The sequence below is a fragment of the Barbus barbus genome (genome assembly GCF_936440315.1).
Source record: "Barbus barbus genome assembly, chromosome: 17".
Taxonomy (NCBI): Eukaryota; Metazoa; Chordata; class Actinopteri; order Cypriniformes; family Cyprinidae; genus Barbus; species Barbus barbus.
The window spans coordinates 27,962,288-27,980,170 of record NC_136745.1 but is presented as its reverse complement, the minus strand read 5'-3'; the positions used below and the strand labels follow the sequence as shown (position 1 = coordinate 27,980,170).

The 17,883-nt window shown below is 37.3% G+C and overlaps 2 protein-coding genes across 4 annotated transcripts; both read right to left on the bottom strand.

Annotated features, from left to right (window-relative positions):
- Nucleotides 1-325: 325 nt before the first annotated feature.
- On the bottom strand, nt 326-3,033 carry tmem216 (transmembrane protein 216; the record flags this gene model as incomplete). Its single annotated transcript, XM_079438988.1, has 6 exons — nt 326-623; nt 804-1,005; nt 1,554-1,646; nt 1,727-1,913; nt 2,878-2,915; nt 3,027-3,033. The coding sequence occupies 6 exons, from the start codon at nt 3,031-3,033 to the stop codon at nt 608-610; spliced, it is 543 nt and encodes a 180-aa protein (XP_079295114.1). The 3' UTR covers nt 326-607.
- On the bottom strand, nt 2,979-16,881 carry LOC306883700 (uncharacterized protein). Of its 3 annotated transcripts, none has more exons than XM_079439109.1 (22): nt 16,777-16,881; nt 14,333-16,251; nt 13,537-13,598; nt 13,079-13,117; nt 12,949-12,992; nt 11,402-11,514; nt 11,202-11,312; nt 10,988-11,113; nt 8,321-8,437; nt 8,085-8,209; nt 7,032-7,923; nt 6,694-6,748; nt 6,529-6,563; nt 6,269-6,400; nt 5,683-5,822; nt 5,395-5,599; nt 5,119-5,250; nt 4,892-5,022; nt 3,975-4,107; nt 3,753-3,891; nt 3,437-3,558; nt 2,979-3,317 (listed from the first exon to the last, which is right to left on the bottom strand). In XM_079439109.1, exons 2-22 carry the CDS (start codon nt 16,055-16,057, stop codon nt 3,303-3,305), a joined length of 4,593 nt encoding a protein of 1,530 aa, XP_079295235.1. In that variant the 5' UTR covers nt 16,058-16,251; nt 16,777-16,881; the 3' UTR covers nt 2,979-3,302. The 3 variants fall into 3 exon arrangements, with proteins under 3 accessions (XP_079295235.1, XP_079295236.1, XP_079295237.1); XM_079439110.1 differs by having other exon boundaries at nt 14,333-16,125; nt 16,777-16,874; XM_079439111.1 differs by having other exon boundaries at nt 2,983-3,317; nt 3,753-3,855.
- Nucleotides 16,882-17,883: the final 1,002 nt, after the last annotated feature.

The window sequence follows — 17,883 nt, the reverse complement described above, 5'->3', positions numbered from 1 at the left end:
GTTGTATCCTGACTCAAAAGGCAAAAGTTTGAGGTTATTAGGATTTAAAAAAAAAAGAAAACAATATTTATAATTAGCAAGGCTCATTAAATTGATCATGTGCGACAGTAAAGACCTTTATAATGTTACAAAACATTTTTTTTATATTTTAATGCTGTTATTTTAAACTATGCTCATCAGAAAAAAAACAAAAAACAGAAAAATAATGTATAATGTTCAAACAGAAAACAGTTACTTAAAATTGTAATATACTTCACAATGTTTTACATTTCGAAAACATGTATGCGCATGTTTAAGCGTTAAAATTATGACGACACAATTGTTTCACTATACCATTTAATAATGGCAATCTATATTTACATAAATACATTTACATTGCAATTAACATCACATTATTTAAAAAAAGCTGTGCACAATGGAAATAGCTTTTATAACATCTCAAGATCTACTTAATAAAGATGCTTAACCTATTTGTTTGAAAAACTGTACAAATGAAAGGTGTTTTATGTAACTTACAAAAAGGTTACTGTTGACAGCTCTCAGTTTGAAAGACTGCAAGCTTATTCTGTTCAGTGTTTTCATTCTGGCATCAAAAAAGCAGATGAACTTAATAAATGTTGGCCCTGAAAGAGAGTGAAAAAATCCTGAGTATAAATATCTAGTATTTTAAAGTCAGTCAGTTCTGTAAATTTCCACTTGCATATGTTTATTCTATTCCATGCATGTCTTTTCATAATGTGTATGTCTCTTTATAACTATAGGATAAATATGTTGAAAAACATCCAAAATACAGAAGCAGTTACCTTGAAAAAACAGAGATGGTCATGAGCCCCAGAACCAGCTCAAAGCTGTAGAAGCAGAGCAGCACAGCATTGAGCACAATCTCCAGCCGTAACACGAAGGTCTGCAGCAGCAGGTAGTAGACGCTCAGCACCGCGCAGGGCACCAGAACAGCAACACTCACAAACAGAGCCAGAGAGCGCTGACACAGGTTCCCCTTCCAGCCTGAAAGTCACAATTCACAGGCCGTTACACAACAAACAGCGTAATCAATCTTTATCATCATCAACCTGTTATGATGACATTCATCCACTCATTGCTATAGCAGGGTTGAGAGGTTCAGAACTGAACAGAGAAAGTTTTTAAAATTCCAATTCAGTTCTCGGAATTGTAACAGAATTTAAACTGATGCAGCAAACAAAATGTAAATCTGTAATTCAAGTTTGAATTAAAGGCATTTAGATTCAAATTAAGAGTAAAACAAGTTATTAAGTTCCATTTTCATATGAATTACTCATCAACATTATATATATATATATATGGTGTTAATAAGATTTTTTTTTTTTAAACCTGCAATAAAAGCAATGATATTTCAAAATATTACTACAACTTAAAATAGCTGTATACTATTATAATATATTTTAATTTAATATATATGGAAACCAGTTATGCTGGAAACCACGATACATTTTTTCAGGATCCTTTGATGAATATAAAGCATTTATTTGAAATGCCTTTATTGTCATTTCTGATCAACACTGTATCACGCTGACCGTAGAAGAGTCTGAGGGTTTCCAGGCCCAAGAAGAGGAGCAGCAGGACAACATCCAATATCAGATTGGCTTGTGGGTAAGGGAGGATCACCCCTACAAACAACAGAGCAAGCACTGATTGCTACACATATCAAATCTCAACCTCTAGATGCTTTACTGAGCCCATACATCACCTTTGTAGATAAACATAAGAATCTCAGCGATGAAGAATGCTGCAAAATACCAGCTGTTCAAATGAAACAGGATCTGCAGCGGTGTGGAGGACAACTGAGATACTTTGTTAAGAAGCGCAAACAAAGACAGATGTGCAATTAAGAACACTCTAATGGTCAGCTTGAAAGGATACCACAGGTTGTCTTCCTGCAAAAGCACAATTACATTTTATTTATTGAGAAATTTGTGAGAGCAGGTCAACTTACAACAAAACTACACTTCATCCAAAAAAATAAATAAAATAAAACTGGATTAATGTAAGCCCAAAAGTAGAGAAATTGTAACTTTGTAATTTTGGTCCTGAATCTCCTACACATATCTGATCACTATAAATATCAGCCATTTTAATATCTAATGTTATCATAAACCAATATTTTTTTTAAATTAGGTCTAACGTGAAACAATAAATTCATATTCTCATTAAATCCATCTATTTTAAAATACCACTGATTTTTAAATAAGAAAATAAATAGTATCCGCCACTGAATGAATGAATAAATTGCGAGTTTTTGTTTCATAATTCTGGTTTGTTTTTCTCAGTTTCTGTCTCTTTTCTGAAGAGTATTGTGATTTCTTTACGCAATTGCGAGTTACAACGTACAATTCTGAAGGGGAAATACGATTTTGTTGTCTCATAATTCTGAGATAGATCACAACACCTTTTTTCATTTTCATTCAGTGGCGGGAACTCTTTTGTTGTTGTTCTCAGAAAACAAAGTGTTGATGAATCTTCTGAAGTGACTATAGCAACACCTCAAGAACACAGTTAGTACACGAATATCTGTGTTTATGCAACAAGCGGTAAAAACTAGGAAACCACACACAGTCATTCACAGGAAACTCATTACAATTCGAGTTAATAATCAAATATTTCCTGACAGGACAAAACGACAGCGATGTTGTGAATGGCTAGCATTAGCTTGACGATAAGTTACCTACGCTCCATTCGAATCAAACAGGCATTAATTGATCGCTTTTTCTTTACCAAAACATTTTATTAGGATTCATAAAATCCATTCACTCTATTCACAATAAAATGTGAGTATATATGTGCCGACATTGATTAAAATCTACTATATTTAAAACCAACCCCACACATCATTCTGCTTACCGTGCGCGGCCATGTTGTATTGTCATGGAAACGGCATACTGTGGGCGGAGACAACCATCAGTCGTCCAATCAAAACCCGCGTCAAGAAAACAAGCGCGCTTATTTGACAACTGTCCACGTCTTTATTTGAACAGATAGGATTTTAATACATTCCATTTTACTTATAAACTCAATCCAGTACACTACAAGAAAGTACATGCTTTTTGAAGAAAACATAACAGTTTTTGTTGATTACTACCATTAATGAAACAACAGGACAACAACAAACACAAGCTACAATTAAAAAAGGATCAAATAAAATGACAATTTCTGCATTAGTATTGAATCATTTAATTGACTTAAAACATATTATGATGTGAATTAGCTACAGTATGTTATCATCACGAGCATCTATGAATGATTTCTGGCTTGATTCATGTCATGGTTTATGTTGAAAGCTCCTAAGAGAGAAAAAGAATGAGAACACGTCAGTCTTTTATATTTTCGACCACACTTAAGATAAAATATCAAATCTGATATGCAAAATAATCATGCAAATGAGAAGTCTGTGAAGGTTTGCCTTCAGCTTTTGATGATGCATTGGGGTCCTGCAGTGTTTGTCCTTGGCCTCTTCCTCACTGGCATAGATGGCATTACACAGGCTGCAGAAGTAACCCACCACAGGCCGAACAAACTCTGTGCCTGTTGGTAAAGTACAAAATATCAGTTGTGCAGAAGCAGAGCTGTAATGATCATATAGCACAGACTAAAGTGCCTTACTACTTTTATTAAACGGTAGCTACTTAATTCCCTGAGGATTTGCATGAGCGTTAGAACCTCTCACAGCTCAGGTTTGTTAAGCATCATGTTTCGGGAGGGCTGTGAAACACTCTTACCCACTGGATCCATCACAGGTGTTTGCATCTCTGACACACCGTCTGCATTTTCCACCTTCATTCCACTTCCATCATCAGCTGCAGAAACCTGCTTCTCATCTGCCTTGGAGTTGTCATCTTGGTTATCATTCAAGGACTCCTAAAACCAGCGTAATTTATCTATACCAAGCTTACCAAACAGCGATTTGACCAAAGACAGGAAAATAAGTGAGAATGTTTCACCTCGACATTCGCTGATGTCTGGATAGACGGCTGCTGCTCAGAAATACTGTTTTGTGTCTTGGATTCATCATTTTCCTCCTCTAACTCGGAAGATGGGTGTATAGAACCATCACTAGGTCCATGTAGAAAGTACCTAGCAAACAACACAAAACGGATAGGAGTACATTTGGTGTAGGGATGCAATGAGTGACTTTCATAATTGATTATTCATTTCAGTAAGATAAACTGGTCAAATGTTATTTGTCTTAAAAAATACATATTGTTTACATTTGGAAAAATGAGAAAATGTTACAAAACAAAAGTGCACAGCATATATGCTTCACAATATGAGGAACGGTAACGTGGCTTTATTTTTCCTGTGACCGTAAAAGACGGCTATATCCTATTGTGTTATAATCCCATTGCAGTTACTGTTCTCATAAAAATAGCATTACCTGTGTTAGCTGTAGGATTCAAATAAACATGGTGCATTTAAAACCTACATTTAACATCCCAAACATATTTAATCAGAATAAAGAGTTTTCTCTGTTGCACTCCAGCTGGTTGATATGCTCTGTAACATCTAATGGTGACTTATGACGAGCCTTGTAGCAAAACACCTCACAAGCACACTAAACAGCACACACACCTGACAGACAAAAGCGATCCATGTCTGTGCTCTGAACAGTTTTGGGTTGTGCACTTTTTGTCAAGCATTTTTTACCCATTTTTCACTATTTTAAACTGACATCGTTTGACTAATTGTTAATAATGCGAACTATAATCAATTTTGCAGGTCTTGAGGCCCTGACTCTGTTTGACATCAAGAAACAATGACTGCTTACAACACACTATAAAGATGACAAATAACCAATTAGCAATTAGCAATACTTTGAATAGTACATAAAAAATTAAGTGCATAAATTATTATCCAATACCTTTTATTTAAATGAGCATGTTTGGTAGACACTGAAATCTTGGGATGTATTCCAGCAACTGTAATTTTATTCATGTTGGCCTCAGCTACAACCTTTTCAGCATCAGAGGCATTTTTCATTTCAATCAGTCCCTGGTGGTGGTGGGGGGGGAGAAGAACATTTTAAGATTTCATTGATGGAAGCACTGAATCCATTTGAAATATACATGGCAGTTATAGCCAACTAACCGTTCGATGAAGGCGAAACATCCAATGGCGTACTACTTCACCATACGGTTCTGCGATGCTCAGAAATTCTGCATCGGTGTATTCATCAGGCATTGGAAGGTTTCTGATCCAGAGAACTCTGCCACACCCTTCCTGAAGTATTGGAAAGCAACAAGACACAGTGTTAGCTGAGCTGTGTATAATCAATGATACAGCAATGTTTACATGTGTTTTGTGGCCTCCATAAAAAGACATTATATTTGAGATTCATGTTGTGAAATTATTTCTTGATTTTACCTCCTCATCACTAGACATTTGCAAGATTATGTCCATGTTGGTTTCCTTTGTTTCCTGAGCCTCAGCATCTTCTTCAGAGATCTCGGTCTCAGCCATCACTACTGTACTCTCCTCATTGGAAGCCAGTGTGCTTGACGGCTCCTTATTGTTCTCTTCAATATCTTCCTTAACTTTCTCTTTCTCAGAGTCAGCGTCAATACTTTGCCTGAAACAGAATCAATTATAATCTGATGTGTTCTTCAGAACACAAAAACACTACAGAAAAGGAGTCATTTAAATGCAAGTTACCCCTCGTTCAACTGGCTGTATTTCTTTGACACGGTTATCCTCAAGTTTCTGCCGCCTAGTTTAATGTGTTGCCTTTTACACTCGGCTTCGAGTTTTTCAGCATCAGCAGCATTCACCATCTCAATTAATGCCTTCTCCACCTGCAATGAAAACATAATTAACGGAATTCTACATACATCACAGACAAATACTGCACGTCACGTATCATGAACACTTAAAAGTAGAGCTGTAAGAAATTCTCATGAAAACTGTAATGATTAGGTCAGACTATATCAATGATAGGTTAACCATTTCGGAAAGCCCTAATGAATCGATTTAAAACTCCGATTCAATAATTAGTTCTTAACATTTTTATTCTAACAGAATATTTTAGTAAAAAATATATGCATTAAAATATTACTATTTATGTGACATTTCAAAGCAAATGCATACATTGAGCTATATCTGACAAATATAATCAAAAGTATAACAAATACCAATGTATTTTAGACTGTCGCCTAGCCTTAAAAATAGATTGCAAATTAACAGTTTGACATTTAGCTTACTTTTGCATATACAAAATTATGCTTTAATCTGATCATTTTACCTTTCGATTGCTGCGAACCAGACAGCAGTTTGCCACATCGCCATATTTTTTCCCAATTTTCAGCAAATCTGCTTCACTGTATTTTTTAGCCACTGGAAAACCTGCTACCTCAAGAACTTTGCCAAACTTTTCCTAAAAAAACAAAAAGGAAAAATTATAAAATAACTCAAAATGCCTTAGCATAATTCATAGAAGACACCATCATTTGTGTTTCATATATACACAATCACAAACCCTTTAAAAGGGAAAAACAGACTAACCTCAGTGCTTGAAGTCGAGATCTCCATTTCATCACCTAAAACAGAATGGACATACTTCTTCAATTATCTTTCAAATGTAATAAAAGAAAAACTACAAAAACAGTTTTAGGAAAACATACAGCAGAACTTTATTGCTTTTACGGTTGAATTATTCAATAATAATACCTTTTTCGGTCAACACTCCCTCCTTGTCTAGGTTCTCTGAGAAATCTGCTGCCTCCTACACAGACAAACCAGGACAGATGTATATCTTTTTTAAATATAGACTGCAACATTATTAACTGTGTATCACTACCAAGTGTAATACTTAAATTGTGTGCATTCTATTCAATCAAAAGGGGATCAGGAAATGATGCAAGCAGGACTTGAACATGTGTTGCCAGAAATAGCACCAAAGCTGCTAGGCCATGACTATTAATACTTAATTTGTTGATATCCTTTTTTTAGATGTTGGGTTCCCAATTTAAAAAATGTAGGTAACTGTTACACTCATATGCGTTTACCTCCATCTCCACTGTATTGTCTTTTTGCTCCTCTTGTTGAAGCTTGTTTTCTTCTCCTTGTTGAAGCTCTTTTTGCTGAAGCTCTTTTTTCTCTCCTTGTTGAAGCTCTTTTTGGTCGTCTTCAAGTACTGTTCCCTTTTTCTCAAGGTCTTTTTGCTTTCCTTGTTGAAGCTCATTTTGCTCTTCTTGAAGCTCTTTTGGCTTTTCCTGAGGCTCTTTTTGCTCTCCTTGTTGAATCTCTTCTTGCTTTTCTTGAAGCTCTTTTTGCTCTCCTTGTTGAAGCTCTTGGGCTTCCTTACAATCGCTTGATCTTTCCGAAGTTGTAGCAGTTGGTACAAACTCTGACGTCTCTGATGTGTCCATGTCTGAAGGTTTAGTCTGATCATCTGACTCTTTCACAGTTTGGACATCTTCAGATGCATCCTGTTCCTGTTCATCTGTGGTTTCAGGCGCTTCATCATCCATCTCTTCATCTACTGTGAGCTCATCTTCTGAATTCAGTGCTTCACCATCATCTGCTATAACTGCCACTCCTTCAAGATCACTGTCTTCAGTCACGATGTCAGACTGACTGTTGTCTTCTTCAACAGACCCCTTCACACTTTCTTCTGTTTTTGTTTTTTGCTTCTGGTCTTTCGAAGGAGAGCATTTTTTAGAACGGGATTTGGATGAACTGTCCCGTCTAGAGCTCTCTTTGGTTTTCTCACGTGAGTGTCGACTTTCTTCTCGTTTCTTAGAGTCGTGACTCCTGCGAGACCTGGACCTGTCTTCAGAAGCTCTTCGTTTGGGGCTGGGAGAGTCTCTGTGGGATCTCCCTCTTGGGCCGCAACTCCTCCTCCTTCTCCTGCTACTATAAGGAACTGGTGATTTTTCTTTGTCAGCATCCGTCGTTCTAGACCATGAAGAGAAATACCAAGAATGTTACTTTAGAAGTAGAATGGAAAAACGCACACCAAATTAAGATTAAAAGTGTAGCATCTCTAGTGTTACCCAACAAAAAATGCAAAAAAATGGTGTCTTTACAAGCCAACAAGATCAGCAAAACAGGCTTACTCAAGCGTCTGGTACTCAGTTGAGGAGCAAACGTTAATGGTTTTTCCTTTTATTTTAAGTAAATTGGTTGAATAGTGCTCCACCAATTTGTCGGCCTCTTCTGCACTGCTCATCTCCACATAACCCTGTAAAAAGGCACAAAGTCTTTATACAACATAGATGACTGCAGAGAAAAAAACATGCCATAAGAATAAGTAAATAAATAGAAATATTTGCACAACAATAAGCTCAGCTACCCGGCTTGGGAGAAACAGAGAATGTTTTACTGATCCGAAACGCTTAGCAATGGCCGTCAACTCCGAGCGTATGCCATCACCAGAAGGCAACGGTGAAAAGCTCACTACACGAGAAGTCTGTAAAACATGAAATAAATCATTCAATCACCATTGGTGGGTTTCAGTGAAATGGCTTTAAGTAGGTTCTATAATTATTTATCAGACAGGACTCAGTTGAAAATTATAGTTCATCAGAGCTAAAAATTATAAAAGGTGTCCCACAGGGATCCATTTTAGCACAAATTTTATTTTCAATATGTATTAATGATTTGGTATGTGGGATAACCCCAGCTAAAATAAATTTCTATGCTGATGACACTGTTATTTATAAGGTAGCACGTTCCTCGGACCAAGCTTTATATATTTTGCAAGAATCTTTTAGGACATTGCGACTTTCATTGTCAAATTCCAAATTGGTATAAATTTAATATATGCTTTTTATATCAGACATGGCATTAAATCGTATCACTCTATTTTAACTCTAGAAGGGAAGAGTATAGAAAGAGTCTGTTGTTACAAAAATTTGGTTATATGGCAGGACGAAAACCTGGGTTTTCAGGTACATATTGAAAATCTACTACAAAAGTTTAGGCCAAAACTTGTTTTTTGTATCGTTTAAAGAAATGTTTTCCCTTTGAAGCAAGGAAGAGAATTATACAAAGTTGTTTTCTCACACTGCTGGATTATGGTGATGTGATTTATATGCATGCAAGTTCTTCTATTTTAAAAAAAGTTGGATTATGTATACCATGCTGCATTACAATTTGTGACTTGTGCTTCTTCACGCACACATCATTGTACCTTGTATGAATTAGTGAGTTGGTCCTCTTTGTCTCAGTGGAGAAAAATACATACGTTGTTGTTTACTGCTAAGGCCTTGTTAGGTAAATTACCCTCTTATATATGTAGTCTTTTATCTTATTATACTTGTTATTATAGTACAAGAACTACTGACAGATTGCTTTTAAATGTTCCTAGAGTTTGGCAAATCTGCTTTCTCTTTTTATGCTCCTTTCATATGGAATGAAACACAGAGTGTCTTAAAGGGCTAGTTCACTCAAAAATGAAAATTGTGTCATTAATTACTCACCCTGATGTCGTTCCAAACCGTAAGACCTCCGTTCATCGTTGGAACACAAATTAAGATACTTTTGTTTGAATCTGAGAGCTCTCAGACCCTCCATAGACAGCAACACAACTGAAATGTTCCCATGTCCAGAAACGTAGCAAGGAGATCGGTGAAATTATCCATGTAACATCAGGGGTTCAACCATAATTTTACGAAGCCACGAGAATAGTTTTTGCGCAAAGAAAACAAAGATAACGTTTGTATTCCACATTTTCGTCCCTACTATTGCTCTTGTGGATGTGTGTTCATAACAGTACATGACGCAAGCGCATGGTGGCACAAGCGCTGATCTAGATCCAGTGTGATGACATTGAACTCACGGCCTGATGACGTTGAACACAAGGCGTGATGACGTTGAACACAAGGCAGGTTGCAGGTTGCAAACATTTCAGTTGTGTTGCTGTCTATGGAGGGTCTGAGAGCTCTCAGATTCAAACTAAATTATCTTAATTTGTGTTCCGATGATGAAGGGAAGTCTTACGGGTTTGGAACGACATCAGGGCGAGTAATTAATGACACAATTTTCATTTTTGGGTGAACTAACCCTTTAAAATGTTGAAAAAAACTCCCTTCGTTGAATACTTTAAAAAATCTTTTATGGTCTAACTGTAAGGAAACATGTAAATGTTTCCTTACAAACATGCTTTTTTTTTTTTTTGTGTGTGAGTTTTATGTATATGTAAACTGTTTTGTGTGAAACTTCTTGTGCTGCCATTTTGGCCAGGACTCCCTGGAAGAAGTGATTTTATATCTCAATGGGACTATCCTGGTAAAATAAAGGAAGTAAAAAAACAACTAAAACAAATCAAATGTATGCAAGTCACTTTTACTTCATTAGTAAAAACCTCTGAATGGCACTTAGAAAATATCTATGATCCCTTCCTAACATAACTGAATTAGGTGCCTGACTGAAAAGCAGACAGCTGAGTGAATGTAGCTGAAGTGGATCATTCAAGTTAATCATCATATTCAGCTTCATAAGCACTTATTTTGTCATTTTGCTTATCAAGCCTTTGACAACACAGATGAAGTGCTGTTGAACTCCTGCTCCATCTCTGACTGCAAAGTCTCAACCGTATTTTTAGGATGGGGTTTTGGAAAGTAGGAGTGAGTCTAATTCGGGGACTAGTCTGGCAGAAGTTTCAAAATTATTAACATCGCTTAAAAGCAGGGCTTTTGAAACTGGTTCATTAAAAATTTTAGAGAAAACTGTTGATTTTTCTTTCTAAAACTAGTAAAACAAATCATGAGCTTAACCATATATTTTATAATAATTTCTATTATTATCACTACAGTGACAATATAATGACTAATTATTTTAGGAAACAACATGTTGTCTTTGTAATATCAATATCATATTTTCTCATACTGTATAAATGGGTTCACACACAAAAATATGTGGTTGTACGTTAGGAAAAAGGTCCCCATATTTGGTCGTCCTCTGCATCAAAAAGTCCTGGTTTAACATAAAACATAAAATTGTACTTTTCATTACTCACCTGTAGGAAATTGAATGCTGCAGACAGAGTAAATACGACCAGTTCTCCTCTGATCCTCAGAGGGTTTTGGTAGAAATATTTTACTATATCCTCTGCCTGGCCTGCTGTTCCCATATTCACAAAAGCCTGAAAAATATTACAAGAAAAAAGTATTAAAGGCCAATTAAAAATCAGATTCATGTAAGTTATATATATTAAAAACAAAATGGCATACCATTCTAGGTAACATAATAATTTTGACAATCGCCCCAAACTGGCCAAGCAATTTTGTCAGGTAAGCTTCGTCCACATCATCCACTTCAAACTTGACACACACCACTTTGCACTGTAATCAAATATAGTAAAATAAACAAATATAATAATGTCTGAACATTAAACAAGCAGTGAAACGGAACATCACAAATAAAAATCCACCTTCGTCGTTGCTTCAGTGTTATTGCGGTTTTGGCTGCTCGATGATTGACTTTTATTGTTCGACGCTCCACTTCTGCTGCCTGACAATCCATTTTTACTGCTTGAGGTTCCACCTGAAAAAAGCACAACATCTACAGTCGTGGCCAAAAATATCAGCACCCTTAGTAAATATGATCAAAGAAGGTTGTGAAAATTTATTTGCATTGTTAATCCTTTTGATCTTTTATTTTTTTTAAATCACAAAAATCTAACCTTTCATTGGATAATAAGAATTTAAAATGGGAGGAAATACCATTATGAACTAAATGTTTTTTCTCAAATACACGTTGGACACAATTACTGGCACCCCTAAAAATTATTATGATTAAAATCTCTCTGAAGTATATTCCCATTCATATTCACAATTTTGAGCACTCGTCCAGGGTGATTATGAACATGAAATTATCCAGCCATGGCTTCCTGTTTCACAGAAATATAAATAGGAGGGCAAACAAAGCCCAAATTCCCTTTATCACAATGAGAAAAACCAAAGAATATATTTCTAATGTGCAGCAAAATATAATTGAGCTTTACAAATTAGTGAAGTGGCTTTAAGAAAAGATCTAGAGCAGTGAAAATTCCCATTTCCACCATCAGGGCAATAATTAAGAATTTCCAATCAACATAAAATGTTATGAATCTGCCTGGAAGAGGACGTGTGTCTATATCGTCCTAATGCATGGTGAGGAGGACAGTTTGAGTGGATAAAGACTCTCCAAGGACCACAGCCGGAGAATTGCAGAAAATCTATGGTCAAAAATTAGCTTGTTAAGCAGCAAACACTCAAGATGGGTTTGGTGAACACAAGGATAAAAAGTACCCCATGTCTACAATGAAATATACTGCTGTATTTTTGACGTTGTGGGCCTATATTTCTGCTGGAGGTCCTGGACATATTGTGTAGACACATGACATTATAGATTCTATCAAATACCAACAGATAAAAAAAATCAATAAGTGACTGACTCTGTTAGAAATATTATAATGGGCCATGTTTGGATCTTCCAACCGTTCAATAATCCAAACACAAACCTCAAAAACAACAAAAATTTGTCACTGAGCACAAAACCAAGCTTCTGCACATAGAGCTGGGAATCTAAAGGATCTGGAGTGATTCTGGATGAAGGAATGGTCTCTGGTCTTGTCAGGTGTTCTCTAACCTCATTAGGCATTATAGGAGAAACTTTAGAGCCGTTAAACTGGCAAATGAAGGTTTCAAAAAGTATTGAATAAAAGGGTGCTGTTAATTGTGGCCAATGTGTATTAGAGAAATCATTTATTTCATAATGATCCCCCCCCCCCCATTTTAAATTCTTATTATCCAACGAAAGGTTAGATTTTTGTGAATTTTTTAAATAAAAGATCAAAAGGATTAACAATACAGATTAATTTTCACAGCCTTCTTTGATCATATTTACCAAGGGTGCCGATATTTTTGGCCATGACTGTATAATATCTAAAACATCTAGAAGATGCTCGAATCACTAAGTAGAGGATAAAGATGTTACCTCGTTCCTGTGTTGTTCTGGACGTGCGTCGATCAGGCTCATTTCTGTTTAAGTGTATATGTAACATGTAAACTAACAAATTTTGGGAATTTTTACAAATTTTACAAATATAGTGAGGGAATGATTCTACCTTCGAGCAGATTGGATTGTCTGATTCCACGCTGGATATCTAATGAAGAAGGATATTTGTGTAAAACATTTATTGACATGAGCATTTTGGCAGTTGCTTTTATCTAAAGGTTTTAACACATTCAAGACCTGCATTTTATCAGTATGTGAGCAGAACTGAACCCATGCAGTTGTTAGTATCATGCTACTGTTAACTCGGTGTACCACATTATAAAACATCAAGGTGGAAAATACATAATACTATTAATTCATAAAGTGTGTCGTAAAGAATTGCACATGCTTTGTCTGTACATTGACTTAAGTTTAATGTTAAACCTGTATGACTACAGGCAATAAAGCTGTATAAAATGTAAATCTCTTAAATCATCCTCACTATCACCAAATGTGTTTTTTATACCGCTTGTCTTACATGTTTGACAGAATGTAACAAAATTAAAAAATAAAGTTGAATATACTTACTTTTCCACAAGATTAAGTTGACTATGAGCATGTTGGGGTCCTTTTATATGCACAGACCAGTCCTAAAACACAAGTTATATCTCTAAATATTCATTCATGGGGCACTAAAATGTATAAAATGAAAAAAGTACATGTGTAGTCCATGATTAAGACAGACTTCCATCAACTTTTAACAAATGTATTTGCAAAAATCATGTATACTGTTATGCTAATGAGTTTTTCACACCCTCTAACTGCATATGCTATCAAAATCGACAGATCTTAAATTTTGGTTGTTTGCTCTCTTAAACAAAACAAACAACAACAACAAAAAATCTAAAAAACGACCATCATATCAAGAACAAAACAAGTCAATTATCAAGTCATTATGCAGTGCAAATCTTCCCTTGCATTATAGCCCTTAAATCGCAATCCCACTGGCGCATATTCATACTTTTTGCATACACGTGCACACAAGTATGACTTAACTGGTCAGTGACTCCATTGGTTCTTTCATGTCTTGTGACCGTACATGATGCAGCATATTTGCACATGCAGAAGCGGGAATGAGATTTGAGGACTCATACAGTGCATGAGTTGAGTGGACTGTTTATTTTTACTTTCTGTCTTTATCAGGTTCAGTACAACATGACAGAATTTCCATTCTGGGGTCAACTATACCTTTAACGCATTACTAATAAATATGCTACTTGGACTTACCTCATATGCCACGGTACGCTTATGTGTATTTTGCCTGCAACTGTCTGGTAAATAGCTGGTAATGTAGAATCTGTGAGAGCGAAAATAAGCTACTTACCTTGTTAGAGAGGACAGTGATATCACAGAGCACACATGCGTAGGGAAATACTGGTGGAGTTTTCCCGTGGAAATCTGACGCTTCCTTCCTGGTAGGCACTCTAGGAGCTGACTCTGTCCTCTGTTGGTGTGAAGATTGACCAACGTCTCTGCTGGCCAGGTGCGAGGCTGGAGCAACGTCTCTGCTGGCCAGGTACGAGGCTGGAGCAACGTCTCTGCTGGCCAGGTACGAGGCTGGAGCAACGTCTCTGCTGGCCAGGTACGAGGGTGGAGCAACGTTTCTGCTGGCCAGGTGCGAGGCTGGAGCAACGTCTCTGCTGGCCAGGTGCGAGGCTGGAGCAACGTCTCTGCTGGCCAGGTACGCGGGTGGAGCAACGTTTCTGCTGGCCTGGTGCGAGGGTGGAGCAACGTTTCTGCTGGCCAGGTGCGAGGATGGAGCAACATTTCTGCTGGCCAGGTGCGAGGGTGGAGCAACGTTTCTGCTGGCCAGGTGCGAGGGTGGAGCAACGTTTCTGCTGGCCAGGTGCGAGGATGGAGCAACGTTTCTGCTGGCCAGGTGCGAGGGTGGAGCAAGGTCTCTGATGGACAGGAGCGAGGGTAGACCGACGTCTCTGCCGGATAGGACAGAAGGTGGGCCGACGTCTCTGCTGGACAGAAGCGAGGGTGGAGCGATGGCTCTGTTGGACAGGAGCGAGGGTGGACCAACATCTCGGTTCGACAGATGTGAGGACTGGGCCATGTCTCTACTGGACAGATGTGAGGACTGACCAATGTCTTTACTGGATAGATGTGAGGAGTGACTGACTTCTCTGCTACAGCGATGTGAGGACTGACTGGCGTCTCTATTGGACAGATAAGTGGACTGACTGGCATCTCTATTGGACAGATAAGTGGACTGACTGGCGTCTCTATTGGACAGATAAGTGGACTGACTGGCGTCTCTATTGGACAGATAAGAGGACTGACTGACATCTCTGCTAGAGCGAAGGGAGGATTGACTTGCATCTCTACTGGCTAGAGGAGAGGAATGACTGACGTCTCTGCTGGACAAATGTGAGGCTTGACCAACGTCTCTGCTGTGGCTAGAGTAAGACTGCGGGACAACAGACGTTTTCTGCCTCGATGGTTCTGTGGCATAAGGCGCTTTATCAAAATAAGCCTCTTTGTCTTTCAGATGGTTGTACTCAACCACATAGTTCGAGTCAGAACCGGTGTACGTGCATGTTGAAGAGCTTGTTTGTTGGGCATTTTCCCAGCGGCCGTCCCAGGTTGAAAGCTGCTCTCGAGGAATGGAATATGACTGATGGACAGGGAAATCCGATGGATGCTCAACCAGCTGAGTGTGGCTCCTGTCGTCCCAGGAGCGAGATGATGAACTGGCTTGGAGCGCACCGGACCTAGATGAAGAAGTGTTGGACCCTTTCTTATTTTTGATCTGCGCAAGAAGCTCAGGAAGCGTGTCGGCTGCGATGAGATGCTCAGGAAGCTCGGCCAGAGTTTGAAGGTCTTCAGCGTCCAGTCCGCAGCTATGCAGAAAAGACAAAGCCTTAACAGACGAGAGGACAGGTTCTGATGAGGATGGAGACGTCCGCTCTGGAGATCCGCTCCGAATTCCCGACCTGTAAGCGGTAGACTCCCGGTGATAAATTCGTTGCGAGTCTTTGTACTTGTCATTGCTTGCGCTGTAATCATCGGGTGGGTTTCGGTGTGGTTGATTGTAAGACATGTCCCAAAGCTGTCAAATATGTGTAGGACCTCAAAAAAGCAGCTCTTGCAGGGGCAGCTGCTGTTTACCTGTTAAAAAGATGGTAAGGAGAATTTGTTCTCCTTGTATTGATATTACTTTACTGAAGAGATCAGCTTGAGGTGGAAGATCTGCCGTTGAATCTGATTGAGGGGTGTCACCTGTATCAGTCTTACCTTGAGATGAAAAATCAAATCATTCACACTTTGTGGATGTCTCTGGATTTCTTTTATATAACTTCAGCTGTATCAGACCAGTAATATCACAACTAGTAAATTAAAGTAACTGGTAGATGATAAATGTCCATGAACTTTGTTAGAGGACATGTATAAAGAAAAGCAACTTTAACTGGAAACCTTCATATTTACGTTTTGAATCACTTTCGGTTTCCATGCATTTATAACACACGTAGATTATTATATAAGAAAAAAAGACAGCATGTCACTGCTTGAAATTTCATGTAAACTACCTCAATGGAGGTGGAGTTTGGTTTTCAACTTAAAAAGTGAAGAATAATTTGACAGTTTTTCCCGAAAGGTTGATCTCTTGTGTTTTGGGCTGATGCTAAGCGCCATATTCCGTTTGTCTTTGGCCCTGATGCTAACCGCCATATTCCCTAATACAATAACATTATATGGCCAGTCATCAAACTATATTACGAAGGAACTAATCAGCTTGTATTGACTTATAAAAAAACTTACCTATACAAGCTGGAATAAAGCAACTGATCACTAAAGCTATGCAAAATAGCGGTTATGTTGAAAGCCGTTCTTCTTCTCTCCGCGTCTAAACCGGAAATGTGATCTTTCAAAATAAAAGTCACCACAGTTGAATATGTGTGAATATTACAAATGACTTATTACATTTTATTCAGAAATACAGATAAATAACATATACACTATAGCATTAATTGGTTATAACAATTACAAAATAAGCTCTGATAACACCAATGTTAATGAAATGTCACTAATATTAGTCAGTTTTGTTACATAACTGTACCAACTAAAGTAACAGAGAAACTATGGTTAAAATGAATATAAACACAATTGTCTTTCCTCTCTGACAAAATCCCAAAAGCTGTGTAAATACTGGAGGTTTTATATATAGAGAAAAGGAACAAGAACTGACTATTTATTTTACTTGCTATATTACAAAGCCTTTTTAGCAATACAACAATTTACTGTAAGGTGTTCGGAGCATGATTAATTACATTATAACTTTAAAATAAAATACTGATGTCAAGAATTGTATCTTTTAAAAAATTTGTGGCATAAAATTTCACATATAAATCGTTATAACAGAACAGCTATGACTTGCTTATGAATTCATCAGCTTTTACTACTATATTAATTGGAGAAAATATTTTTAATGAATAAAACCTAAATATAGGCTATATATTAAAAGATGTTCCAGCATGAGTGGTTCATTTCTTCACCCCATTACTCTGTGCTTTGGCTTCCTCCTCTTCCAAATATTTTAGATGAGAACAAAATAACATTGTATAACATCACAATTAGTGAGGATCTATTTTAATGAATCCTCATTACAAAATTGTAGATACCATGTAAATAAGATATTGGTTGTACAGTGTAATCAATCATTTTTTGATTAGAACTGGACTTTTCACAGGAATTCAGAACTGAAGTGACTGACAGCTTCATCGATCACAAAGAGAGCAGTCTTTGCTCACTTTCTGTAATGCAAACATTGAAACAATTTATTAGCAAAATCAAAGCCTTCTTACCAACTGGGACATTAAAGAGCAGCACTTCTAGAGTCTAGCTTTATTTGAGGTGGTGCTGGTGTAG

What these genes read in the sequence shown, in the direction of transcription:
- LOC306883700 (XM_079439109.1), bottom strand. Translation starts at nt 16,057, where the DNA reads ATGTCTTACAATCAACCACACCGAAACCCACCCGATGATTACAGCGCA. An exon ending in ACTGAGTACCAGACGCTTGA is followed by an intron (nt 7,924 to 8,084) that starts GTAAGCCTGTTT and finishes TTCATGGTCTAG; the next exon opens with AACGACGGATGCTGACAAAG. An exon ending in CATGCTCATTTAAATAAAAG is followed by an intron (nt 4,108 to 4,891) that starts GTATTGGATAAT and finishes GTTGTTTGCTAG; the next exon opens with GTACTTTCTACATGGACCTA.